Source organism: Neophocaena asiaeorientalis, unplaced genomic scaffold (genome assembly GCF_003031525.2).
Source record: "Neophocaena asiaeorientalis asiaeorientalis breed wild unplaced genomic scaffold, Neophocaena_asiaeorientalis_V1.1 scaffold607, whole genome shotgun sequence".
In the NCBI taxonomy this organism is placed as follows: domain Eukaryota; kingdom Metazoa; phylum Chordata; class Mammalia; order Artiodactyla; family Phocoenidae; genus Neophocaena; species Neophocaena asiaeorientalis.
In genome coordinates, this window is record NW_020173405.1 from 1,021,442 (window position 1) to 1,049,082 (window position 27,641).

At 48.4% G+C, this 27,641-nt stretch overlaps 1 protein-coding gene across 1 annotated transcript; it reads left to right on the plus strand.

Annotated features, from left to right (window-relative positions):
- The first annotated feature begins 7,484 nt into the window (after positions 1–7,484).
- Positions 7,485–27,641, plus strand: RFC2 (replication factor C subunit 2). Its single transcript, XM_024747210.1, has 11 exons — positions 7,485–7,625; positions 10,268–10,337; positions 12,488–12,529; positions 12,829–12,935; positions 16,387–16,488; positions 17,780–17,880; positions 22,720–22,877; positions 23,127–23,192; positions 23,917–23,997; positions 25,199–25,312; positions 26,889–27,641. The coding sequence occupies exons 1-11, from the start codon at positions 7,519–7,521 to the stop codon at positions 26,997–26,999; spliced, it is 1,059 nt and encodes a 352-aa protein (XP_024602978.1). The 5' UTR covers positions 7,485–7,518; the 3' UTR covers positions 27,000–27,641.

Consider the following 27,641-nt stretch of genomic DNA (forward strand, 5'->3'; position numbering starts at 1 on the left):
TTGTGGTTGTCTCATCTGTACTAACAATAGTACTCAAGCATTGATTAGCACTTAACAAAACTTACCTCCTGGTACTGCGGTAGGAGCTATGCTGGTACACACTGCAGGATACAGTGACAACACCCAGGGGAAATGGGGGTTTTCTGGTGGGCCCTGAGACAACTTCTGTGCACTGAAATTTTATTTGCAAAGTTACTTACTTTTTTTTTTTTTTTAATTTTTGGCTGCGTTGGGTCTTCGTTGCTGCGAGCGGGCTTTCTCTAGTTGCAGAGAGCGGGGGCTACTCTTCATTGCAGTGTGTGGGCTTCTCATTGCTGTGGCTTGTCTTTGTTGCAGAGCACAAGCTCTAGGAGTGCAGGCTTCAGTAGTTGTGGCACGTGGGCTCAGTACTTGCGGCTCGCCGGCGCTAGAGCTCAGGCTCAGGAGTTGTAGTGCACGGGCTTAGTTGCTCTGTGGCACGTGGGACCTTCCCAGACCAGGGCTCGAAGCTGTGTCCCCTGCAATGGCAGGCCGATTCTTAACCACTGCACTACCAGGGAAATCCCCCTTAAGATTTTCCTGACTTGTGAAAATTATGCATTTGAAAAACCTTGTCCTTCCTTAAGCTTTCAAGTTCACTTTACAAATCTTATTTTTCTTTTTATCACTCTAGCTAATTTTTTGGGTTTTTTTGGCCTCACCGTGTGGCTTGCGGGATCTTAGTTTCTTGACATGGGATCAAACCTGGGCCCCTGGCAGTGGAAGTGCAGAGTCCTAACCACTGCACCACCGGGGAATTCCCAATTCTAGCTCTTATTTATTATTTATGGCTGCATTGGGTCTTTGTTTCTGTGCACGGGCTTTCTCTGGTTGTAGCGAGCGAGGGCTACTCTTCGTTGTGGTGCGCGGGCTTCTAATTGCGGTGGCTTCTCTTGTGGTGGAGCACAGGCTCTAGGCACAAGGGCTTCAGTAGTTGCAGCACGCAGGCTCAGCAGTTGTGGCTCACAGGCTTTGTTGCTTCGTGGCATGTGGGATCTTCCCGGGCCGGGGCACGAACCCGTGTCCCCTGCATCGGCAGGCGGACTCTCAACCACTGTGCCACCAGGGAAGCCCTCCCTCTAGCTCTTTTTGACAGTGACTTTTAAAGATACAATACATTTTATCTGTCAAACATTTGGAACTACATTTATAAATTCAACATATTTGATTCCCTTCTTAAGTATCTCAGTTACCTGACAAACCTTCCAAGTATTTAAATATATCTCATAAATCTAACAATTTAAATGTCTGTACTTCCGAAACTCCCTGGGATTATTCATTCATTGGAAACAAAGTGCCAATGTCTGCCAAGCACCACTGGAGGCACTGGCAACAGCAGTGATTGAGATGAAGAGAAATCCTTGCTATCATAAAACATTCTAATGGGGGGAGGGGGGTTGCACACACAATACATACATAATACCTATTTATCAGCTAGAGTTAGGTTATAGAGAAAAAAGAAAAGCAGGGTAGGGAGGAAAGGAATTGGTGGGAGGAGGGGAGCAGGGAAGCCTTGGTGAGTAGATGACACAGAGCAGAGATCAGAAGGAACCAAGGAAGCAAGTGGACATTGGAGGCAATAGCAAGTGCAAAGGTCCTGAGGTGGATGTGCTTGGCCCTTTTCATCAAGAACTAGGAGGCCCATGTGTCTGGAATCGAGTGTATGAGGGAAGAGTGGTAGAAAGGGAAGTCAGAGAAATGGCTGCATGGAGGTAAGACATATGGGGCCCTACAGGGCTTGGGTTTTTACTCTAAATATGCTGTGAGGTTTTATCTGGAGACCTTCTCCAGAAAGTCATTCTAATGACTCTTGTTAAATTAAAGATGCCCTTACCCGGGGCAGAGTAGTTCCATTTCTAGGTATCCGCCCTAGAGAAACTGTCTCAGAATGGAATACTCTGCAGCAGAAAACAAATTCATTCATTCAGCAAGTTTTCCTGAGCACCTACTTTGTTCCAGGCAATGAAAAGAAAAGAGACAACAATTCCACTCTCGGGGAGTTTACATCCTAGAAGAGGAAACAGACCTATCTAAATAAAGCTCAGAAACATAACGCTAAGTGAGAAAAACAAATTGCAAAGTTATACACAGCATGATTCGATTTATGGAAAATTTTAAACCCCCCCAAACAATATGTTAACAGAGAATCTATGCCTTAACCAAGTTCAAAAGCATATAAAACATCCAGGCCCTGGGCTCAGATCACCTAGTCTATAGTCTAGATCCAGACTCTACCCTCTCCTCACGGAGAGACCCTGGGAACCACAGCTTGACCTCTCCGTGCCTCAGTTTCCTCTTCTGTAAAGTGAAGGTGGAAAAGGGAAGAGGAGAGAACAGGATGGAGTGCTTTGGCTGTATCCATAAAATTTTCTTTTTTTTTTTTTTTTTTTTAATTTATTTTTGGCTGTGTTGGATCTTCGTTTCTGTGTGAGGGCTTTCTCTAGCTGTGGCAAGCGGGGGCCAGTCTTCATCGTGGTGCGCGGGCCTCTCACTATCGCGGCCTCTCTTGTTGTGGAGCACAGGCCCCAGAGGTGCAGGCTCAGTAGTTGTGGCTCACGGGCCTAGGTGCTCTGTGGCATGTGGGATCTTCCCAGACCAGGGCTCGAACCCATGTCCCCTGCATTAGCAGGCAGATTCTCAACCACTGCGCCACCAGGGAAGCCCTCTTTCTTTTTTTTTAAAAGAAGGCAAAAAAAATTTTTTTTATACAAGGTCATTTTATTTTATTTATTTTTAATAAATTTATTTGTTTGTTTTTATTTTGGACTGTGTTGGGTCTTCATTGCTGTGTGTGGCTTTCTGTAGTTGCAGCGAGCAGGGGCTGCTCTTCATTGTGGTGCACCAGCTTCTCATTGCAGTGGCTTCTCTTGTTGCGGAGCATGGGCTCTAGGCTTGCAGGCTTCAGTAGTTGTGGCACACGGGCTCAGTAGTTGTGGCACACGGGCTCAGTAGTTGTGGCGCACGGGTTTAGTAGCTCTGCAGCATGTGGGATCTTCCCGGACCAGGGATCGAACCCGTGTCCCCTGCATTGGCAGGCAGACTCTTAACCACTGCGCTGCCAGGGAAGCCCAAGGCAAAATGTTAACATCTGTCTTGGTGGCGAGTACATGAATGTGGATATTATTTTCAGTCTATTTGAAATGTTTTACAGTTTAAAATTTAGAAATTGGGGCTTCCCTGGCGGCCCAGTGGTTAAGACTCCACGTTCCACTGCAGGGGGTGCGGGTTCGATCCCTGGTCAGGGAACTAAGATCCTGCAGGCCGCTCAGTGCGGCCAAAAATAAAAAAGTATCATCATTAGAAATTAAAAGATCACAAAAAAACACAAACAATTCTGCACGCATTTCCTCCACATGCACGCTTGCCTCCCTCCAGACCACCTGAGGCACAGTAACCAGAGTGGTCGAAACATAAACTGGGTCGTGTGGCTTTTACCCAGCCTCCTCCAGGGGCTCCCTACTCTTGTCCTGCATGCTCTGGTCCCTGCAGGCCTCATCTCTCTCCAGCCCCAACACCCGCTCATCCCAGATCCATCTGTCCGTCACTCATCCCTTCAGGACAAATGGAGCACTTACGCTGGGCTAGCACTACAGGCAACGGGGAGAAATGATGACCAGGACAGACAGAGTTCCTGTTCTTAACAAGCTGTCATTCTAGGAGGGGAAACAAACAATAAACAAGGCAATAAACCCAGATAATCGTGGGTAAGTACAATAAAGAAATAAACAGATTGAGAGGGAAGACAGTCATGGGAGAGAAGGAGGGGGTTAGGAGGTGCTTGCCAGGCAAAGCCAACAGAGATTCAGGATTCAGATCTCAGGTTAAATGCCTCCTCCCCAGCAAAGCCCTTCCTGACCTCCCAGGTGAGGTGGTACCCTAGGGCTGATATCCTAACAACCAGTCAGTGCTTTTTCTAACACATCATAATCACAGCTAAGTAAACGTATGATTGGCTGCCTGGTGTCCCTTTCTCTCCCTTCAAGCTCCTTAGGGACTGAAGCTTGCCCTGTTCATACATCCAGTGCCCATAACAGCGGCTGTAGGCTCTCAATCAATATTGTTAGACAGAAACCAAGAGTCAGGCTAAATGGTTTCCAGCTTCCAAATCCCGCAAATCTAATCAGAGCAATTCCCGAGAACAAATCCTTATACTGTAGATACGTTGAGGATGTATGCTTTTTCACTACATAATGAGCATTAGTTTTAATATTGAAAATGCTAATGAGAATGTTAGAAAAACTCTACCAGTGATGGAAGACTGCGGTGTCTGAGGGCAAACAATTATTTCAGTGATAGTATCACTATTAGCTAAAATTCATAAGGAAATCCACCAGAAAACAACAAATGAATTTTTAAAACTTCAGTGTAAACAAAGCAAACAGCATCAGGTAGGTTCAACATTCTGGGCCAATGGAGGCTACAAGTGGGTGGAAAGCTGGAATATCTGGCAGTCCTGGTCCTGAGATGCCACCAGATTTCCAACCCCACATCCTGCAATGTCACGTGAGAAGTGAGCTGTACTTTAATGGTCAAAGTCAAGGTGTCATCTTGACCAAGACTTGTTGCCTGTCCCATTTGATAAATTTGACTGAAAGCTTCTGGCTTTAGGTAAAGGATTTTGTTTTCAATTTTATTTCCTTTCGACATCTTTCCTCTTTTCTCTAATTTTCCTCTTGTGATAAGAGTCTGGGAGCTTAGCCTATATGTGAATTCAATTTCTTGGGATTTCACAGATTTGTCAGGAGAGAAGTGGAAGATTTGCTTGGACTCCTCTTGCCCTTTTACAAGAGCCTGTGGTTTCCCCAACACTCCTTGGTCCCCCCCATGTGGCTGCTGTGTGGCCCTAGGGGAGTGGCTGGAGCTTTTAAGATCTAAGCTCTGGGGCTTCCCTGGTGGCGCAGTGGTTGGGAGTCCGCCTGCCGATGCAGGGGATGCGGGTTCGTGCCCCGGTCCGGGAGGATCCCGCATGCCGCGGAGCGCCTAGGCCCGTGGGCCATGACAGCGGAGCCTGCGTGTCCGGAGCCTGTGCTCCGCGACGGGAGAGGCCAGAGCAGTGGGGGGCCCACGTGCCACAATCTGTCTGGGCCCAAGTCCAACAAATCACAGAAGGCTCAGACTAGAAAAAAGAAAAAAATGTCCTGATGGTGCAGTTCTGCCTCAAAGGTCATCTCCTTCTGATTCTCCTGGTATTCCAATCACATCAATGAACGCGGGGTCCTGGGAGCACCAACAAACCCCTCTAGAGTGGGGTTTTTGGAGAACCAGGAAAGAGGAAAGAATTATACACCATTTTCTGCATTTACTGAAAATGTTTAGTTTCTAAACTGTGTATGTGGTGGGACATGTGTGCGTGTGAGTGACAGCTCTCAGGAAAATATGAATATTACCACATGGGAACAATCCCAAGGGAAAACCACAAAGAGATATTTCAAAAAACGTTTATATTTCAAGAAAATTTGTATTTTCTCCTCCAGAGAAATAAAGGACCTGTGAATAGTAACTCTGAAAATACACAGGATGGCTCTGTTAGTTTAAAGGGGAATGGATGAGATATAGCCAACTTCAAGTATTTTTTCCCAAATCATATAAAAGGGGAGAAGAAAAACACTGAGTTAGTTTTGAACCTGGAGACTTAAATAATTACCATCATTAAAACAAACTGCTTCAGAATCTGAGTCATTTGAGGTTCCTGCCCAACTGGCAATAGCTTGAAAAGAATGCGGAAGCACATGTTTTCTTCCAGCTCACAGAACACAATTGTAAATTGTGCCCACTGTCTTGAGCTTGCTAGCCCGGCTGCATACCTGGAAGAAGCAACTGGCAGACCTCAATTCCATGCCGCTTATATACAAGGGAAGAAAATAGGAATCGAGGGGCAGGTCCCATGTCCTCAAGGAGCTAAATAAACACTCAGGTTGGAAAGATGAAGCACAGAGTTTACGCGTGAAAAATGAATAGAACAGCAACACTGTCTTCCCCAATAAATTTCCATAATGGGCTGGGTTTCTTGAGGGAAAGAAAATTGAAAAATAAGGATAAAAAGAGAAAACGAACATTACTTGCAGTATATATTCTGGAGCACATATTTATTTGAAAGACCAATCAACTGCCTAGAAGAGAAGTCTTCTCCCTGTAATATATACATATTTTAACTGATGATGAAAGGAAAACATTCATGGGGCTTTCATCAGTTCTCCGACGAAAGCAACCCAGTTCCTCACAGCTGACCCAAGCTGGTCTGGAAACATGGATCCCTACTGTTCATTAAAGATACTCATATTGGACACTTACAGAGCACCAGGCCTTGTGCTAAGCAACAGGGTAGAGATGAAGAGGTCCCAATCCTTGCCTTCAATTCAGACGTTTTCTTTCTTGGCAGCTTGCAAGATCTTAGATCCCTGACCAGGGATTGAACCTGGGCCCTCGGCAGTGAAATCTGACCATTAAAGTCAGATTTCATCCCGAAATTATGATGCAATACGGTAAGTGCAATAAAACAGAATTTTGTATGAACTGTATTGGCAACATGGTGGGTTGGCTCCACCACTTACAACCCAAATGACACTGGACAAATTAGTCATTCTCAAGCCTGTTTCATCTCTGTAAAACGAGGGTAATGTGAGTATCCACCTCGGGTCTAGTGTATAGTAGAGGATAGTAAATATAGTCACCATTCGTTATTTTTATTAGTTGTCATTATTATGTTAGCTAGGCAATGGGAGGAAAGATTAGTTCAACAGGTAGAAAACCAGCCCAAAAGAATACTCAAAGCACTTGTGAATATGCAGTATCTATTTTTCTGGAATGAAACTGATTCATATTTTACAGAGGGGCAGTTCCTCCTCTGCAAAATGAGAGTAATTCCCATTTTGTAGCATTATGAGAATTTCCTGATAATAAACGTCAAGTTCCAGGGTGCAGGAGCCCACCCAATGGGAGCTAGTGTTCCGCATGGGGACATTCTGAGCAATCGGGAAAAGTGGGCAAGGGCTCGGCTCCGGCCTTCCGCCGTCCAGGACCGCTGGACATCAGTCCCTGTCTGTGTCCGCCGTCAGGTCCTGCGTTTGGGCGGAATGTCCACAGGCTCCGGCTTCTCCCTGCACCGGGCAGGATGCTCCCACCCTGCCAGGCCTGTCTGGCGTGCGGCCCCGCCTCCGTGCAGCGGTTCCCCACGGGCCGCACAGAGAGGGCCTCCCCGACAAATCTCACAAAGACGAAGACCAACGAACGTCCCTTATTGGAGCGACCAGCCTTCTCGGAAGGCGATGCGGTCCGGTCTCGCCTTCCACTCTCTACCCAGACCGTACACCAGGTCTCCCATAGCAACTGCCGTCAATAGCAACTAGCGCCCCCGCCAGGCCAGTGCCCTCTGCGCAGGCGCAGAAAGGGGCGGGCAGAAGGCTTCCGCTCGCGCCCAGAGTCCCTCGCAAGCAAGGGGCGGTGCCTGCGTGATGGCGTCATGGGGTGAGGTCTCTGGAGGCGGGAAGAGGCGGCGGGAGAATGGAGGCGCAGGAGAGTGGCGGTGGCAGTGGCGAGTGCGGGGCCCAGGACCCTGACCCGGCCCCCAGCAAGGCCCCCGGCAGTGCCGGCCAGTACGAGCTGCCGTGGTGAGGATCTAGGCCATCAACGATGGGTTCTCTGGACATGTGGGTGGGCGAGTGGCGGGCCGTGTGTCCCGGGGTAACCAGGGGCGGGAGCTCATTTGGCGGTCACCTGAGCGGAGCAGGAGGCCCCGGGGTGGTGTCCAGTAGATTATTATTTGAAGAAGGCAAGGGACGTGGGTCGCTAAGCCCACCTGGTGTGGAGAGTGACCAGTCTGAACTCTGGAAGCGGGGTCTTGGTCAGAACAATGCTTATTGTGATAATAGCCGCTCGCTGCGACCACCCACGGTGCACCAGGCGCTGTGCCAGCCGCGACTCTGATGGTCGCTCGGCGGGAAGTGTCGGACGCAGATCCGGAATCGGGATGGTGTGAAGGCACCCGCCTGTTTTCCGTGGCTTGCTCACTTTAAATAGCAACATCCTGGGCAGCTGGGAGGAAAGGTGACTTGGGAAGTCACCTGCCAACAGGCGCAGGTGTAGGGCAGGCGCTCCACTCGGTTTCCACTCCCTGTGCGCACCTCTCGGGACTCTCCACCGGGCGTGGGAATGGTTTCCTCCCTGTCCGCTGCGTATTCCCATCCCTCCAGCCCACCCCTCTTCTTGGCGAGACCAGATACCTAAATGATGGGCAGTATAGCTTACTGGAATATCTACGCTGCGCTATCCAGTCCCCCCGCCACTAGCCACATGAGTCTGTTGCTAGTCCGAATTGAGATGGGCTTGTGAGTGTACAATACACGCCGTATTTCGAGGACTTAGTTTAAAAAAAGCTCATTAGTAATTTTTATATCGATTACATGTTGAAAATGATATTTTGAATATATTAGGTTCTCTAAATTATACTAGTAACATAACTTCACCCATTTTCTTTTTACCTTTTTAAATGTGACTGTGAGAAAGTTTAAGGTTACATATGTGGTTTGCATTATAATTTTCACACGACCCTGTTTTAGATGCTTAAGATACTTCAGTGTGCGAAACAAATCCTGTTGTCACAGAGCTTACATTTGATAGAGAAAGACAAAGTAAAAAATGAACCAGTAGACATAGAATATATTTGATGGTGACAGCTTCTGTGGAGTAAATCGCTATGGTGGTCAGGGAAGGCCTCTGATGAGATGATATTTGAGTAAAGACCTGAATTCAGGAAAGAAGCCATGTGGCCATGGAGGCAGAGAGAGCTTTCAGTCAGGGAGCAGCTATGAAGGTCCTGAAGGAGGAGTATGTTTGCCTTGTTCAAAGTCTAGCTGAGAGGGACTTCCCTGGTGGCTCAGTGGTTAAGACCCTGCCTGCCAATACGGGGGACACGGGTTCGAGCCGTGGTCCGGGAAGAACGCACATGCCGCGGAGCAACTAATCCCGTGCGCCACGACTACTGAGCCTGCGCTCTAGGGCTTGCGAGCCACAACTACTGAGGCCGTGTGCCACAACTACTGAAGTCCTGGCGCCTAGAGCCCGTGCTCTGCAACAAGAGAAGCCACCGCAAATGAGAAGCCCGCGCACCACAACGAAGAGTAGCCCCCGCTCACCGCAACTAGAGAAAGCCCGTGCAACGAAGACCCAATGCAGCCAAAAATAAATAAATAAAATAAATTTATTTAAACAGAACAAAATCTAGCTGAGATTTCAGCTCCAAACATTCCCAGCTGGCGACTCCTCCCTCCTCTGGGCTTCCACAGCCCGTGGTTTTCATAAGCAGTTTAGCATTTTAGTGGGATTTGCCAAGCTGTATCTCCCCCTCTAGTGGGAAAGCCCTTGAGAGCAAGAACTATGTTTTGCTCATGTCTGCACCTTCTACCTTCTTCCCGTTGAGTGTGCTAACTCCTTACACACCGCTTGGCACCTGAAGGGGGCTGAGCATGAAGAATAAATGAGGAGGAACAAGCATGCCCCATCTGCAGACCTTGGAAGAGAGCTGTCTCTGTTTTCTGCAGTATGCGGCAAAAAAGCTTTGCACGCAGCTCCTGGTGCAAAACCAGTACCTGGAGGGAGTACAAGCTAAGAGTAAATCAGGGACTGTAATAAAGGCAGAGGAAGCCTGACGGTCAAATCATTGCAAATCTAGTTCCACTTCTATTCTCAGAGCCAGAGAAAGTCACTTTCTCTCATAGCATAGCTTGCTTAGTAGAAGTATTGGTCTGAAAAGGCCACTAGGCTGTCCAGTCCACACAGCCTAGTAGGATCACAGGATAGGCCTGCGGTTTCTGTCTAGTCAGCCGTGCTGGGCACCTGGCACAAGTCTGCAGACACTGGCAGTTAAAGGATGAGAAGGGGCCCAGTTGCATCCATGTCTGTCAGAACAAATGGTGTCAGTGCTGCGTGCGCTGGACCTCTGTTGTGATGGGCAGACTGTGTGGCCACACAGTGTCACATTTCTCCAGATGGCCTGCTCTGGCCCTTCTCCAGCAGCAGCAGGTGTTTCTCTGCTGTGGCGGGTTTGAAGTCTTTGGTGCATACTTCTCACGTGCTTGACTTCTCAGATGGCGCTCGGGCATGTCTCTAAATTTAAAACCTGCAACCATTTGATGTATTTTTATTGACTGTATATCATCTTCTGACAAAGCTCCCACAATTGCCCTTTAGTGCTTCCTTTTGGGTAGCGTGAAAATAGCCGTGTCAACATCTTTATGCATTTTCTTAAAAACAGGGTTGAAAAATATAGACCAGTAAAGCTGAATGAAATTGTCGGGAATGAAGACACAGTGAGCAGGCTGGAGGTGAGTTTTTAAAAGAGGATCTTACATCTCATTATTGTGACTTTGATAAGCTCAAGGCATTTGGAGGAAGACAGCCAAGGTAGCGAGCTGGGGGCTGGCCACAAATCCAGAAGAATTAAGGGAATGGGAGACATTCAGTTTGGAGAGGAATCTAGAAGACAGGGTGGGAAACTTCAGATGTTTGAAGGACTGGCTCATTGGAGAGGGCTTATCAGACTTGTTTTGTATTCTTCAAGAGCAGAGGTGGCAAACTTTGTCTGCAAAAGCCGATGAATAGATATTTTAGGCTTTGCAAACCATATAAAGTCTTTGTCAAATATTCTCTGTATTTTTTTTGGCCGTGCCGCGTGTGCAGCTCGTGGGATCTTAGTTCCCCTACCCGGGATTGAACCCGCGCCCCCTGCAGTGGAAGCGCAGTCTTAACCACTGGACCCCCAGGGGAAGTCCCTTTGTTTATTTTTTAAACAACCCTTTAAAAATGTGAAAACCATTCTTAGCTAGGGGAGCTTATGAAAACAGGTCTCAGGGTGGACTACCCCCACTCCCCCCACCTTCCTCTCCATCATAATTGCTAAGCCCTGCCTAAAGCAACTAAGTGACAAGGCAACCGACTTCAGGATGACACAAACCGGGAGCAAGCAGAAACGGTCAGCAGTAGAGGAAGCTTTGAATTCCCAGCCCTAGAGGTCTTTAGGCAGAATCTAGAAGCCCAGCTATCTGAGACATGACAGAGGCGGTCTCTGTAGTAACTGGGGCTTAGACTTCAATAGCTACCAAGGTATTTATTTATTTTACAGACGTATTCATTTGGCAAATATTTGAATATCTTCTCTGGGCTAGTTACGGTGCGGTTTTAGGAACTGTTGATATAATGGTGGACAGACTAAACCTGAGCCCAGTTCTGCGTGGGATTTACAGTTGAACCGGGGCAGCATTAAAGTCGGCAGGCCATGTGACAAGCACTCCGCCAGGGGACGTACAGGGGCTGTGGGGGCATGTGGGTTAGTTCAGGGAAGAGTTAACCTGCTTACAGAGTCCTAATTCCCAAACGGAAGAAGTGACACCAAAGCTAAGTGAGTGGGAGTCAGCCAGACTTGGGGGGTCGGGGGTGGAGAGAGGGGAGGCAGCAGGAACAGCATGTGCAAAGGCCCGGAGGTGAGAGAGAGCATAGCTTATTCTATGGCGGTGGGGGGTGGGGAATGCCATCTGAGTGGAATACAGAGTAGTGCTTTACCGACATGGATGGCATACGAATCGCCTGGGGATGCTGTCAAAATTCAGGTTCTGATCTGGTAGTTCTGGAGTGGGGTCAGAGAGTCTGCATTTCTGACAAGCTCCCAGGAGATGCTGATGCTGCTGGTCTGTGGAGCCTACCAAGTAACGAGGCTGTAGAGCACATGTACTGGGGAGTGGGAGGGGTGAGCTGGTGAGGTGGGCAGGGCCTCGCGAGCCAGGTTTAAGGGTTTGAGTCATCCAAGAGTTCCAGTCAGGTAAGAGTGTTTTCAGAGATGTGTATTTTAGAAAATTGGTTATGTTACCGTATGGGAAATGGATTGGAGTGGGGCAAGATTAGATGCAAGGAGACCAGCCAATGGCCTGTTGAAAGCAATGCAGGCAAGAGGTAATGGGCTAAGAAGAATCTAAAAAAGAGTGGATATATGTACATGTATAACTGATTCACTTTGCTGCACACCTGAAGCTAACACAACATTGTAAATCAACTATACTCCAATAAAAATTAAAAAAAATAATTTTTACAAAAGAGGTCACGGGCTAAGAAAGTGGCAGTGGGCTGAAGAGAAGGAAGTGGTCTCCAGATAAAGGAGAAAGAGGGGCCCAGCCTTTGTCATTGAGGGGCTGCATGGGGTGAGGGAGAAGGCCAATCAGGGATGACGGTGACCTCCAGGTTCCTGGTGGGGGCGGGAGGGTTGATGCCGTTGACAGTCCATGGAAGGGGAAACATGGGGGGACCTCAGGTTTATAGGGGAAAGTGTTGAATTCAGTTTTGAGTGTGTGGACCTGAGTGTTCCACGGGGCATCCACATGGAACAGGTTGTAGCCATGTTTGCTACACGGGCCTGTGTGGTTGGGGAGACCTGGCTCCTCAAGTTTGCAGATCAACCAGTTTTAACGAGCATTTCTTCCTTCAGGTCTTTTCGAGAGAAGGGAATGTGCCCAATATCATCATTGCTGTGAGTACTGGGTCCTGGCCCTGTCGGACATCTTGGAGGCTCGTTTTCGCCCCCTCTTAAGCGCTTTCTCATGTACAGAGCTTCCTCCTCAGAGAAGCCCATGACCACCAGAGCCCATACCATTCCCACCTCCCACTGGTCAGGCCTGCGGGTTGGTTGCCGTATTGATTTGGTGTGTGCTATGGGTTGGGAGGGCTCTAGGCGGGGGCTGAGCGCAAAGAGTGGTGAGCAGTAAATCGGGAGTTCTCGTTACGTTCATTCTGTTGGCTTGAAGCACTTACTGGAGATCTCATTCCTAGGGCCCCCCAGGAACCGGCAAAACTACCAGCATCCTGTGTTTGGCACGAGCCCTGCTGGGCCCGGCCTTCAAGGATGCCGTTTTGGAGCTCAATGCCTCAAATGACAGGTACACCTGGGAGTTAGGCCTGAAGGGTGGCGAGTGTTTTACATTTTGAGCTGTTATAGAAACCACATTTTTCAGGTCTCTGTAGCGCTTATAGAGCTTGTTTTGCTGGCTTTGTGTTTTCCTTTCATCTTTCCAATGAAAGAGAATGGGGATTGCTGGCTTGTTGATGTGGCATCATAAGCACTTGACTTATGGGTTTAGTTTTTTTTTTTAATGGAGATTTTAAAAACTACTTTTAATTGTGCTGAAATACACATCGCATCAAATTGACCATCTTGGGACTTCCCTGGCGGCGCAGTGGCTAAGAATCCGCCTGCCAATGCAGGGGACACGGGTTCGAGCCCTGGTCCGGGAAGATCCCACATGCCGCGGAGCAACTAAGCCTGTGCGCCACAACTACTGAGCCCGCGTGCCTAGAGCCCGTGCTCTGCAACAACAGAAGCCACCGCAATGAGAAGCCTGCCTGCCACAACGAAGAGTAGCCCCCGTTCGTTGCAACTAGAGAAAGCCCGTGCGCGGTGATGAAGACCCGACACAGCCAAAAATAAATAAATAAAATAAATAAATTTATTTAAAAAAAATTTGCCATCTTCACCATCTTTAAGTGTACAGTTCAGTGGCGTTGGGTACATTCACGTTGTTGTGCAACAGATCTCCAGAACTGTTGTCTTCTTCCCAAACGGAAACTCTGCACCCATTAAACAACAACTCCCCATTCCCCTCCCCCAGCCCTTGGCACCCACCATGTGACTTTCTGTCTCTGTGAATTGACTATTCTAGGAACCGCACAGCGTTTGTGCTTTTGTGACTGGCTTATTTCACGCATATTTCAGGTTCCTCCATGTTGTAGCACGTGTCAGAATGTCCCTCCTTTTTCAGGCTGAGTGGTATATACCACTATGTTTTGTTTATCCATTCAGCTGACAATGGACACTGGCGTTGCTTTTATCTTTTGAATATTATGAACTGTGAATAATACTGCTATGAGCAGGAGTGTACAAATATCTCTGAGACCCCGCTTTCAATTCTTTCAGATACAGACTCAGAAATGGAATCACTGGATTATTTGGTAATTCTATGTTTCCATTTTTGAGGGACCGCCGTACTGTTTTCCATAGTGGCTGCACCGTTTTACATTCCCATCGACAGCACACAAGGGCTCCCTTTTCTTCACATCCTCACCAACACTTGTTATTCTCTGTTGTTCTTAGTAACCATCCTAATGGAGGTGGGCTGCTGGTTTACTTTTTTTTTTAATTTATTTTTGGCTGCGTTGGATCTTCATTGCTACACGCTAGCTTTCTCTAGTCACATGGAGCGGGGGCTACTCTTCGTTGAGGTGCACGGGCTTCTCACTGCGGTGGTTTCTCTTGTTGCAGAGCACGGGCTCTAGAGCGCAGGCTCAGTAGTTGTGGCACACGGGCTTAGTTGCTCCGCGGCACGTGGGATCTTCCTGGACCAGGGATCGAACCTGTGTCCCCTGCCTTGGCAGGTGGATTCTTAACCACTGCGCCACGAGGGAAGTCCCTACTTAATTTACCATCTTAACCTTTTTGCTTTTATTAATTAATTAATTTACTTATTTATTTTCAGCTGCACAGCGTGGCTTGTGGGATCTTAGCTCCCCGACCAGGGATTGAACCCCCACCCATGGCAGTGAGAGAGCTGAGTCCTAACCACTGGACTGCCAGGGAACTCCCCCAGTTTACTTTTTAGACATGGGATAGTAGAGGATTATAAAATGAGGACCTGTTGAATAAAATGTCTGCAAAGTCTGCCTTTGGTTATTCCCTGAGGACGTGGTTCTCTCCTCTGCAACGTTTTCCTGGTTTTGATGATGTATACAGACCTGAAACGGGCTCTGTCGTGTGAATGCAACTAACAGCTCATTGGATGCCATGAACACGCCTGCAGTTGAGCCGTTTTGTAAATGCCGATTCCAGATAGCAGATACCAGCAGAAAATTTTGGTGGCTCTTAACTTTGTTGAAGAGAGAATGGCCCATAATTGCAAATACTTTCAATTTTAGATTTATTGGAGGGATCCATACAATGGCTTTTTTTGGTTCCTTTATCATCTATTTCCTTCCAGGAACCTTATTATACACACCTGCCTTCAGCTTTTGATCACTTACAAACTGTACCCTGTAAATGTGGGTGTTCGAATATCAAAGATGAACGAATACTGTCACATGTTCTTTTTTTTTTTTTAATACAGTTATTTATTTATTGGCTGTGTTGGGTCTTTGTTGCTGCTCTCAGGCTTTCTCTAGTTGTGGCGAGCGGGAGCTACTCTTCATTGTGGCACTCGGGCTTCTCATTGCAGTGGCTTTTCTTATGGAGCACGGGCGCTAGGCTCATGGGCTTCAGTAGTTGTGGCACGCAGGCTCAGTAGTTTGGCTTGAGGGCTTAGTTGCTCCACGACATGTGGGATCTTCCCAGACCAGAGCTTGAACCCGTGTCCCCTGCATTGGCAGGCAGATTCTTAACCATTGCACCACTAGGGAAGTCCTGTCACATGTTCTTTTAGCAAAACAGGATGGTCCAAGTTCTTGTCACAAGACATTGGAGAGCTAAGTACTTCCTGTTGAGTGACTAACTGGGTGAAAATATGTTTCGTTTTTGTCCTTAGAAATATGTTCACACCTTGATTCTTAAGTTTGAGAAAATTCATGGAGGATTTTGGCATCTGAAGACTCATAGTCTAAAATTTTGTTTATGTGATCTATTTCACCATCAGCATCATCAGAGTCTAGAATCCTGCTGTCTCTCTACTTCATTTTCTGACTTGTCTTATAATGATGAAACATCTTCCGCTGTCATTTCTTTTCTCTGTGACATTATGGGTAGAAAATGAAAATTTTTGAATTTTTGGCTGTGGTCAATGAAAGCTTTCAGATGGTGTATCTGAACTACTTTTGTATCTTCCAGAAAGATAATGTAGTACCTCAGAAAACAAAAAACCGAAGGATGAGGCAGTAGTAACAGTTTTTCCGAATATTGCATCGATCTTCTAAGCATTGCCATCATTCTTTCATTTTATTTTCGTCTTTTTTAGCATAGTTGGGAATAATTGATGAGTAATGATGAAATAAGTACTAGGATGATGAAGTAGCAAACATTTTAAGATATAGGAAGCATAAGATTACTGAGACCCCCAAAATGTATCTTAGATTATAAAGAATCCAATGGACCCGTATGATAATTGCAAGATAAAATGAGTTTCATTCTGTTTTTAAAAAGTAAGTAAATTTTTTCCTTTGTTCTTCTGAAGACCTCCAAGAAGGAATAAAAGTAATGAATGACAATCCTTATAAATAGTTAGATTGCCCAAAAAGAAACTTAAAAACTAAAGTTGGGTCCATGATGGTGTCCTGAGGGTTAAAAGTCCCCGTGGAGGTGAGTGAATTGGTCTCAGAAGGTGACAATAATATTGTGGCTCATTGTTTCAGGGGCATTGACGTTGTGAGGAACAAAATCAAAATGTTTGCCCAACAGAAAGTCACCCTTCCCAAAGGGAGACACAAGATCATCATCCTGGATGAAGCAGACAGGTAGAGTGCTTTGCCAAGAATTTTTTACCTTGATCTCTAAGTCTTTTATCTGGCTGTATTAAATCAGGAGGAAAAGCTCTCACCTTTGCACTTCTGTGACAGATTTGCTTATCACATCTTCAAAAGAGGTTTAATAGAGGCCTGAGCCCTAAACCTGATCTTAATTAAGTAATTTACAAGCATTTGTCTAAGACAGTTAATGTGTTTGTCCCAGCATCACTTACATGCATAATTTAAATGATTTTTTTAAATTGTGGTGAAATATATCTAACAGAAACTTTACCATTTCAGCCATTTTAAAGTGTACCATTCAGCGGCGCTTAGTGCATTCACAACATTGTACAATCATTACCAGTATAAATGAAAAAATGTTAAGCGCCGTTTACAACGACAGTAACTCATGCTCTTTGAAGAAACTTTTAAAGATATGGGTAATTTCTTGCTTTATTTTATCTCCTGTTTTTCTACACTGTGCATTTTTACATAGTTGAGATGATAATAATTATAATTTTTGTATCCTGGTTTTGCGTTTTAACGCGAAAAGCAGAGTTCCATGTTATTGTAATCTTGTTGTGAACATAGGTTTTGTTTTTTTTTTTGTGGTACGCGGGCCTTTCACTGTTGTGCCCTCTCCTGTTGCCGAGCACAGGCTCCGGACGCGCAGGCTCAGCGGCCATGGCTCACGGGCTCAGCCGCTCTGCGGCATGTGGGATCTTCCCGGACCGGGGCACGAACCCGGGTCCCCTGCATCGGCAGGCGGACTCTCAACCACTGCGCCACCAGGGAAGCCCTGAACATAGGTTTTAATTGCTGTATTCTGTTCCATTTTGTTCCACAGTGGGGATACACCTTAACCATTTTACTGTAACATTATTTACAGCAGTAAGAGCCGCTAACATTGATCCAGCACGTATCTGTAAGCATTTGCATTATGCTAGGTGCTCTGCTACACACTTTACACGTTACTGTTTTATTTAATTGTCATAACAACCCTCTGAGGTGGGCAGTAGCATTATCTCCTTATAGGCGATGACATTGAGGCTCAGATAATTTGCCTAAAGGTCCCACAGGACTGGATGAAGGAGCTTTGAGGTGAGCCCAGGCAGCCTGCCTGCAGGGCCTCTGCTCTGTCCGTGTGCAGCCTGTCTGCGTGAGACCCACACGGGGTCCCGGAGAGAGACTGAGCATGCCCAATCAGGAGTGTAGGCTTCCCAGGGTCCGTAGGAGGGGATTTGTGTCCCGTGGACCTTGGGTCCCAGCTGCAAACCGCCCCTTGTGTTTTTCTTCTCAGCATGACTGATGGAGCCCAGCAAGCCTTGAGGAGAACCATGGAAATCTACTCCAAAACGACCCGCTTCGCTCTTGCTTGTAATGCTTCGGATAAAATCATAGGTGAGGGTCAGCTCTGCATGGCTCGGGGTCCACGTGCTGTTCACGTTGGCTCTTTAGCAGCAGAAGAGAAGGGGTTTTTTGATCGCCTGCCGTGGGCTGAGCACTGTATAGTCCGCTTTCTCATTTAATCTTATATAATTCTATGAGGAGGTATTATCAGCTCCACCTTAGAGATGAAAAAAACATGGAGCTCAGAGAGGTTGAATAGTTTGCCCAAAGTCTCACAGCAAGCCGAAGAGCTGGGCTCGGAACCCCAGGTCTGTCTGACTCTTGCATCACAAGCAGGTGTGATGTTTTGGTATCCCGTGAGCAGTGTCACGGTCACGGCCCCCACACAGATGTGCTCTTGCGTTTTCTGTGTGTCCGGAGCACTTGGCACACAGTGTGTCTGCATGCTGGGTTTTGTCGTTACCAGGAGTTGCCTCCCCTGTGAAACCTCACACGCTCATCTTCCTGACCTGGCGTTGGTCCTTCCAGCCCCCTCCCTCCCCCGCTCCTTCCCTCCCAGCAGTCTGTCTTGTTCCTCACTGCTTTGAGCCCTCCCGCCTCAGTGTCTCAACTTCCTGCTGGTTTCACACCCTTCCCTTTCTGATACAGACTGTGAGCACAGCCCAGCTTTTTTTCACTCTCTCTCTGACTATTTCTCACAGCTCTCTTGTCCCTCTGTCCTTGCCTCACATCCGCCCCGCTAACCCCCAGCCTGTGTAAGCTCAGCCGTCCGGCTCCTCCACCCAGACAAGCGTGGTACTGACCATGATGCCCCCCAAAGTCATTGACTCCAGCCCCAGTGGGCTTGTGGCCCTTGACCTTCCCCAGGTATGAATCTATTCCACAAACATCTACTCTGTTCCTAGTAGGTGTCAGGCACCGGGCTAGTGCAGAGCAGACAGAATTTAACAGGAAACGTTCTCTACCTTCAAGACACCCATGGTGCAGTGGAGGAAACTGTGCTAAAAGGTCTTGATTTATGGCTGCGTATGTTGCTTGTCTCCTTACCAGTGGTAGGACAGGTCTGGGAGGGCGGGAGCCGTGTTATACTTAAAGAACTGCCCCCATCCCCCAGTGCATTTTTTTTTAATTTAAATTTTTATTATAAATTTTACTGTAAAAGTGAAATGAACAATATCCTAGAAGTCAAAATTCTATCTACAGGTAATGGCAAGAGTAGGGAAACTACAGAGTCTAGATTTTACCAAATAATATTCAACTTTCCAGATCAGCAGCTTAACTGGAAACAACATGAACTTCGTAAGCAAACAGATTTCAAATCAAATCCCTGCTCCCCTAACTAACAACTGAGTGGTATCAAACAAGGTAGCTGTGCTATCTTTTTTTTTTTAAACATCTTTATTGGAGTATATAATTGCTTTACAATGTTGTGTTAAGTTTCTGCTGTATAACAAAGTGAATCAGCTATATGTATACATATATCCCCATATCTCTTAGACTGTTGTAGCTAAAACTTCCAAAACTATGTAGAATGATAGTGGTGAGAGTGGGCAACCTTGTCTTGTTCCTGATCTTAGAGGAAATGGTTTCAAGACCGGGGCACGAACCCATGTCCCCTGCATCGGCAGGCGGACTCTCAACCACTGCACCGCCAGGGAAGCCCCTATCATATGGTTTTTCTCTTTCAGTTTGTTGATATGGTGTATCACATTGATTGATTTGCGTATATTGAAGAATCCTTGCATTCCTGGGATAAACCCCACTTGATCGTGGTGTATGGTCCTTTTAATGTGCTGTTGGATTCTGTTTGCTCGTATTTTTTTTTTTTTAAATATTGACATATGTCGTGAATTTTTAAATTTATTTATTTATGGCTGTGTTGGGTCCTCGTTTCTGTGCGAGGGCTCTCTCTAGTTGTGGCAAGCGGGGGCCACTCTTCATTGCGGTGCGCGGGCCTCTCACTATCGTGGCCTCTCTTGTTGTGGAGCATAGGCTCCAGAGGTGCAGGCTCAGTAATCGTGGCTCACGGGCCCAGTTGCTCCACGGCATGTGGGATCTTCCCAGACCAGGGCTCGAACCCGTGTCCCCTGCACTGGCAGGCAGATTCTCAACCACTGCGCCACCAGGGAAGCCCTGTTTGCTTGTATTCTGTTGAGGATTTTTGCATCTATGTTCATCAGTGATATTGGCCCATAGTTTTCTTTCTTTGTGACATCTTTGTCTGGTTTTGGTATCAGGGTGATGGTGGCCTCGTAGAATGAGTTTGGGAGTGTTCCTCCCTCTGCTGTATTTTGGAAGAGTTTGAGAAGGATGGGTGTTAGCTCTTCTCTAAATGTTTGATAGACTTCGCCTGTGAAGCCATCCCCCCAGTGCATTTTGCATAGGGCTATGCGTGGATGGGTCTGTTTTGTGATTTGAAACTGCAATTATTGGTGGAGAAAGGTCTTGCCCTCCCTTTCCATGAAATTAATTTTTCTGGTCTATATCGGTAGCATTCTGATTATTTTTTAATCTCTAAAGGGATATAAGAACCATGTAAACCAAATCTCTAAAGAAATGTATTGCTTACCTTTAGAGGAGATGGTTCATGATCAAATCACTGCAGAGCTGATTTTTGAAACTGTCAGTAACAACCTCACCTTAGCTCCTGGAGTTACACCAGTTAAGGGAGAGGTCTGCTTTCTTGGAGGAAGGCTGTGGCTGCTTTATTCTAACGTGTATCTGAATTCACAGCTTTTGGTACTTCTCCAAAGAGAAGAATCTATGAAAGGAAACTTCTAGTGTAGTTTGCATATCAACTGCTTTTAGATAAGAATTCCATTGTGGTTTTTTTGTTTTCTTTTGTTTTGTTTTATTTTATTTATTTTTTGGCCGCACCGCGTGGCACGTGGGATCCTAGTTCCCCGACCAGGGATCGAACCCAGGCTCCCCGCATTGGAAGTGCGAAGTCCTAACCACTGGACCACCAGGGAAGTCCCAAGAACTCCCGTTTCGAATTGGTCTTTCTCTTGTCTGTGCTGTTAAGCCAAATATGTAAATAAGGTTCTGTCATGAATCTTCCTGATTTCAGATAAATTGAAATGAACTCTTAGGAAAGCCGTTCTTTGAAACGTCTCATCCATTGGACAGATGTTGAACACAGTATTTTATGTGCACAGCATCTCCTCTACCCAAGGCACAGTGGAGGCTACAGACCTGTATGAGGCTCTGTCCCTGCCCATCAGGGGCTCACACAAGGCGGGGGGTGCGTCCCGAAGCCAGCAAGCCCTGAGCCATCTCAGGTCCTCCCTTTTCTGCTCACCACCACGGCCAGCCCCTCACCAGAATCGGATCCAAGGTCATCCCACCTCCCCAGTGTCTTGAGCCCCTACCCCTCCTTCCCTCACTCTAGGTCTGGCCTCAGTTTCTCCCCTTCACTGGTGCAGTGTCCCTGCAGCTTCTCTGCACCTGAGTCACCAGCTGGCTGCCGGGGTCTTCTCAGCACAGGTCTGACCCTGCCACTCCCCCACTGAGCCCTTCAGTAGTCCCTCATTGCCCACACAGCCACGCCCGCCCCCATCCTAGCACACAGGAGCCCATTCCCCGCAGCCTCATCTCCTCCTACCCTGTGTGATACAGCTGCACAGTGCCTCACGGTTCCCCAGAGCCCCTGTGCCCTTTCATCACTCTTGCCTTTGAATGTGCTGTTCCTTTAGCCTTTCCAGCCTGGAAAGCTCGTCCCTAAAGGCCCAGCTCAGAACTCACCTCCACTGAGCTGATCGCTCTCTGGCTGGGCTCCTGGAGCCGTTCCTACAAACCTCTTCCTTGGCCCTGTCCCAGGGTGTGGGGACGTCCCTGTTGATGCTCACTCCTCTACCCCGGCAAACCGAAGCTCTGAGGGGCCGGGGCCTGGTCGTGGTGTTCGTCCACTGCATCCCTGGGGGAGGTAACCGGTTTCTTTAATGCAAATAAACGAACAGGAACATGTTCCTTGAAAGTGTATGTGAGAGCAAAGGAGGGGCGGTCACTTCAGTCTGGGGTGGTCTGGGCCGGCTCCACGAGGAGGAGGGTGGGGGAAGAGCTTTTTCAATGATGGTTGTGATTTAAGTGGGGAGAAGCTGGGAAAGGACATCCTGGGTGGGAAGAGCTGCCAGGAGAGCACAGGTCGAATTTTCCATGGGAGGCACGTGGGCTTAGGAGAGGAGAGACGGGTGAGGTTTACGGAAGATTTTATGTAGCAGGGTCAGAGGTGGTCTGTACTGTGACCTTGGTGGGCAGTTGAAGGGTCTGCCTGGGCAGGCAGAGGTGACGACGGGTCAACACATTTTGAGGAAAGCCAGTGGGGCAGCAGAGCACGATGGACCAGAGACCCACTCGGGGCGCGGAGATCACGGAGATGCTGTTGTCATGGTCTGAACTGAAGGTCAGGGATAGCACCCAGAATCCGGCATTCGTCCATCTGGTGGTTCTCATGGGCATCAGAATCTCCCGTGGAAGCTTAAGGAAGCCACGCAGGTGCCCTGTTCTCACCCCAGACTGGCTGGGTCGTGACCTGCCCAGAAGGGCCCAGACGTGCCTCATACCCGGTGGTTCAGGAGTCCACCTGCGCGTGCACTGACTCTCCTGTGGGCTGTGGCACGTGGCTGTCTCTATCCTGGAGGATCTATTCCCCTTCTGGAAGCCCTGGACAGCCAAGGTCAGCCTGGGCAGTCCTAGCTGAGGCCACTATTGGTTGATATTTTGAAATTGAGCCCTGTTTGCCAAGTCTCTCTTGAGCCCTGCTGGGCAGGGGTTGTGGTGCCAGCATGGCCGGGCCACGTGGCTCTTGCGGCTGCTTCCGAGCAACTGAAGGACCGACGGGGTCACGCCGTGCTTTGCTGGGGAGCCTGACTCTCTTCCTGTCTCGTGCAGAGCCCATTCAGTCCCGGTGCGCAGTCCTCCGCTACACCAAGCTGACCGACGCCCAGATTCTTGCCAGGCTGCTTTGTGTCATCGAGAAGGAGAAGGTGCAGTACACGGACGACGGCCTGGAAGCCATCCTCTTCACCGCCCAGGGTGACATGAGGCAGGTGCGTGCGTCACCGCTTGGGCGCCGGCCTCCCGGGCTTGCTGCGCCCCTCGTTTGGGGGGAGAGGGGGGCGACTGCTGCCTGGGGATGAGTGTAGCCAGACTGGGGAACGTTGACCCGATACACTGGTGGGGCCTCGGGCCAGTGGGGAGCAGGCCTGCAAGTAGGGGGGTAAGTTCGGATCCCAAGACGGGAGATGGGGCGGGCAGAGACTGAAGATCACCCTGGCCTTGTTTCTGTTCCTCGACAGGCATTGAACAACTTGCAGTCCACTTTCTCGGGATTCGGCTTCATCAACAGTGAGAATGTGTTCAAGGTAAAAGCTGGCGTGGGCATCACAGTCGACAGAGCATCGTGTACCTGCCGGGGCCAGCAGAGGAGGGCGGGTGGGCGGTGTTGGGAGGAGGGGCACAGACTCGCCCCTGCGGAGAGCAGGAGGGGCTTGGCTGTGGTGTGGTGTGGGTGGTGGACGTGGCCCGCTGCTGCGGCAGGCCCGGGGCTTCCACGTGTGTCCTGTTTGGTCCTCACACATCCCTGCACGCAGATGTTCTCATCATTTTGGGGCTGAGGAAAGAGGCCCGAGATCACGCTGAGGCTGGGGGCCCTGTCCAGGGCAAGCCTGTTCCTATTCCAGGTGGGAGATTGGCCCCCAAAGACCTCCCAGTTCTTAAGTGGGTTCAGAGAGTCCACTGGGCAGGTCATCTTCCCAGTGATGTAAGACAGGTGACTCGTGGCTTTGAAGCTGCCCCTTGCGTGTACATTCCTTATTGGCTCTTGTGAATTCACCTTGTGTGAGAAATCTGTAATGATGATGTCAGAGGCTTTCCCTCACCGCACTAGGTCGACACCGAACTCTATTTGGTGACGACTCTGGTGGCGAGAGAGGCATTCCCAAACCTGGTTCTGTTTGCTGGAGAATTCCATGTAAACAGCAAGTGAAGATGGTGGGTACCTAGGTTGCCCAGACGTGGGTCTGCCAGGGCTCCTCCTCGGGTGGCCCCCCTCAGCCCCAGACCGGCCTCTCTCTTCTGTTTGGTCAGGTCTGTGACGAGCCCCACCCCTTGCTGGTGAAGGAGATGATCCAGCACTGTGTGAGTGCCAGTATCGATGAGGCCTACAAGGTGGGTCTCCTCCCCCTTTCCTGACGCGGGGTGGGGGCGGGGGACCTCTCGCTTCTTGAGCCGGGCAGAGAGGGCGCTCCCTGTGCTGGGGACTTTGCTCCATCTCATTCTTAACTGATGCTGGGAGTTGGGTACCCTCTACAGGTGAGAAAACTGGCTCAGAGGCTAAGCTCGTTGCTCTAAATCACACTGCTTGAAAGTAATAGACCTGGAATTCAAAGTCATGCCTTTCTACTCGAATTATATTCTCTGCAAGAGGAATTTGTCCTCCTAGGACATGAGGAAAGAACAGCCCAATGCCTTGCTTTGTAGAGAAAAGCCATCTTTCTCTTTGTGGAGGGGAGCTGTCCCCCTCTATCTTCCTGGAGAGCCTGGGAATGGGCATCCTGGGACCCAGGGCCTGGTCTTATGAGCAGATTCCAGTGGGCATCGCTGGGGTGTCGGTGACCCTCAAGTCCACATGGGGGGCACTGATGTGATCTGAGGCCATCGCTCTGATTGCAGCCGGTTTCCCTCCCCGTGCTGCCACCAAACTAAGCTACAAGCTGAGTGGGTTTAGGGCAGAGCTCGACCTCTCGTGAAACTGGCGTGCAAGGCAGGGAGACCCAGGCACGTGGCCTGAAGGACGCCGTCAGATTTATGGACACGGGGCTAACCCCACCCCCTGCATTTGCCCCAGGGAGCCAAGGACTCCAAGCCCTGCAGTTGGGTGGGGTGAGCGTTGGAACCGGGGCCTGGGTTTGAGAAGGCAGGAGGCTGAGACCACTGCGGTCATCTCTGCCCTGGTCAGGATTTGTTCAGGCCTAATCGTCCCGGGGGTGTTCATTAATAAGAGTGGCAGCTCAGAGAGCGTAGCAGACACTCTGGGGTGCTTACTGGGACGATTAAAAAGTCTTTTTAAGAGCCTTGGATAAAGACGTTACAGGGTATGGTGGTAGACCGTCTTGCAGTATGGTTTAACACATTTGCAGTACTATCTCTGCCTGCTGGGAAGATCGATCAACCCACATGACCTAAAGGGTGCGGCCCACCAGCAGGGCCGCTGCGTTGGGCCGATTCTTAGAAGCACTCGTGCTGTCTCAGATGGCCTGTCTGCTCCCAGCTGTGTGACGGGCCTGAGACTGGTGTGGGTTTGACCTCACTTCCCCCGGTATCCTTGTTCACACAGTTACGCGGCCTCCGTGTGTTTTCTTTTGTCTAGATCCTCGCTCACCTGTGGCATCTTGGCTATTCCCCAGAAGACATCATTGGCAACATTTTTCGAGTGTGTAAAACCTTCCAAATGGCAGAATACTTGAAACTGGAGTTTATTAAGGTTAGTGAGAGTAGCGCAATGCTTCTCTCGTCAAGAACGTGGGCCACGCTGAGGTTTTGTTTTACTCACAGGCCAGGCGCCTGGAAGATGCTCAGTCAATGGCCGGTCATCCTGGGGGCTGGGGGTTTGTTTAAGTCAGTCCTGCCAGGCAGTTGACCTAGTGTTCCTTGGAATGACTCTCTTTACGAGAGAGGTGTTTATTTGTTTGTTGTTTAAGTGAGATTAATTGAGGTGTAATTTAAATAGAGTAAAATTCAGCCTCTTGGGTGCATTCTGTTGGCAAAAGCATTCAGTCTTGTAAACACCACTACAGTCAAGACGTGAACAGCTCTGTAATCTCCCCAAATGTATGGGCTGCTTTGTAGTCAGCTTGTCCCCCCTAGCACCTGGAAACCACTGACCTCTTTTCTATTTGGGGGACAGAATTTTCCAGAAGGCCATACAAGTGGAATCAAGCAGCACGTAACCTTTCATGTCTGGCTTCTCTCACTTCACTTAATGCCTTTTGGATTTGTTCACCTTGTTGCCTATGTCGGTGGGTCCTTCCTTTTCATTGCTGAGTTGTGTTCCCTCGTGTGGACATCCCACTGTTGTTCACCAGTTGAAGGACACTTGAGTTTCCAGACTTTGGTGACAATGAATAGAACCACTATAAACATCTGTGTACATGAGCTGGTGTGAACATGAACCCCAGTTTTCATTTCTCTTGGGTAATTTCCCAGGAGTGAGATTCCTTGGTTGAATGGTAATCGAAGGGTTAACTTTATAGGAAACTCCCAAACTTTCCCAAAGTGGCTATAGAATTTTGCCTTTGTATCAGCAATATGTGAGCATTCCAGATGATCCCCCTTCTGGTCAGCACTTGGAATGCTCAGTTGGTCTTTTTTAAGCCCTTCTAATAGGTGTATAGTAGTATCTCATTTTGGCTTTAATTTGCATTTCCCAATAACTGATGATGTCGAGTACTTTTTCATGTGCTTATTTGACATCCATGATCTTCTTTGAGGAAGTGTCTAAGTCTACCCTTTTTTTTTTTTTTTTTTTTTTGTACACGGGCCTCTCACTGTTGTGGCCTTTCCCGTTGCGGAGCACAGGCTCCGGACGCGCAGGCTCAGCGGCCATGGCTCACGGGCCCAGCCGCTCCGTGGCATGTGGGATCTTCCCGGACCCGGGCATGAACCCGCGTCCCCTGCATCGGCAGGTGGCCTCTCAACCACTGCGCCACCAGGGAAGCCCTACCCATTTTTAAATTGGGTTGTTTGTGTTCTTATTACTGCGTTTTGAGAGTTCTTTATATATTCTGGTTGCAAGTTCTCTGTCAGATATGTGTGTTACAAATGTTTTTTCCCAGTCTGGCTTTTTTTTTCTTTTTCATTTTCTTAGCAGTACCTGTCAAAGAAATGTCAGCAACCTTTTAGGAAATAAATTGAACTCCTCAGAGTTCATTTTCCAGCTGGAGTTTGAGTTCACTGCATCAATTTTGAGCAAACCGTTCATTTAGATGTTCAGATTTTAAAAACTAAACTTCTTCCCTCACTTATTAACCAGATTTAAATTTGATTTTTTCTTTTTTCAGGAAATTGGATACACTCATATGAAAATAGCGGAAGGTGTGAACTCCCTTCTGCAGATGGCAGGGCTCCTGGCCAGGCTGTGTCAGAAGACAATGGCCCCAGTGGCCAGTTAGAGCAGAGAACTCATTCGCTGGGTTATGAGTCCCCGTCACTGAGAGGCAGGAGTCATAGCCTTCTGATTTGGAAAAAGTGCTGCCTTGGATGGCCCTGGAGTGCATCTTCCTTGCCGTCACCTTCCAGTACATCTCCCCTGCTCCTGGAGCGTTTACCCTCAGCCTCAGACTCGTGGTGGGGTGACAGCGTGGAAAGGCCCCAGAGACGCTCCAGGGCCCAGTACCTGATCTGTGCATGTGTTGGCATTTTAGTAATAAAACCGTACAGCTTTGTCAGCAGAAGGGTGGCAGTGCAAGGCCACAAGGAAAGCTGGCTTCCCGTCTCTGTGTATATGCCCCTAGCGTCCTACAGGTAGAAAGGTGATTTCGATAATAGACTGGACAGGCTAATCTCAATCTTTCTAGAAGCCTAGAGGACAGTCCCACAGGGTGAGGCAGGGTTTGTTGTAATTTATCAGCTTCTCAGAACAGCCCAGGGCCCTGAGCCCTTCAGAAAGGACTTGGCAAGAATCACAGAGGAGGATGGTGCAGGCAGGCATAGGGGACCCTCCCACCAGGTCGCCTTTTCTGTGCAAACGGGTGTACTCATTTGCTTTAGAATTTCTCAGTGAATTTTGCATTAATTTGTGGAATTGCTTTTTC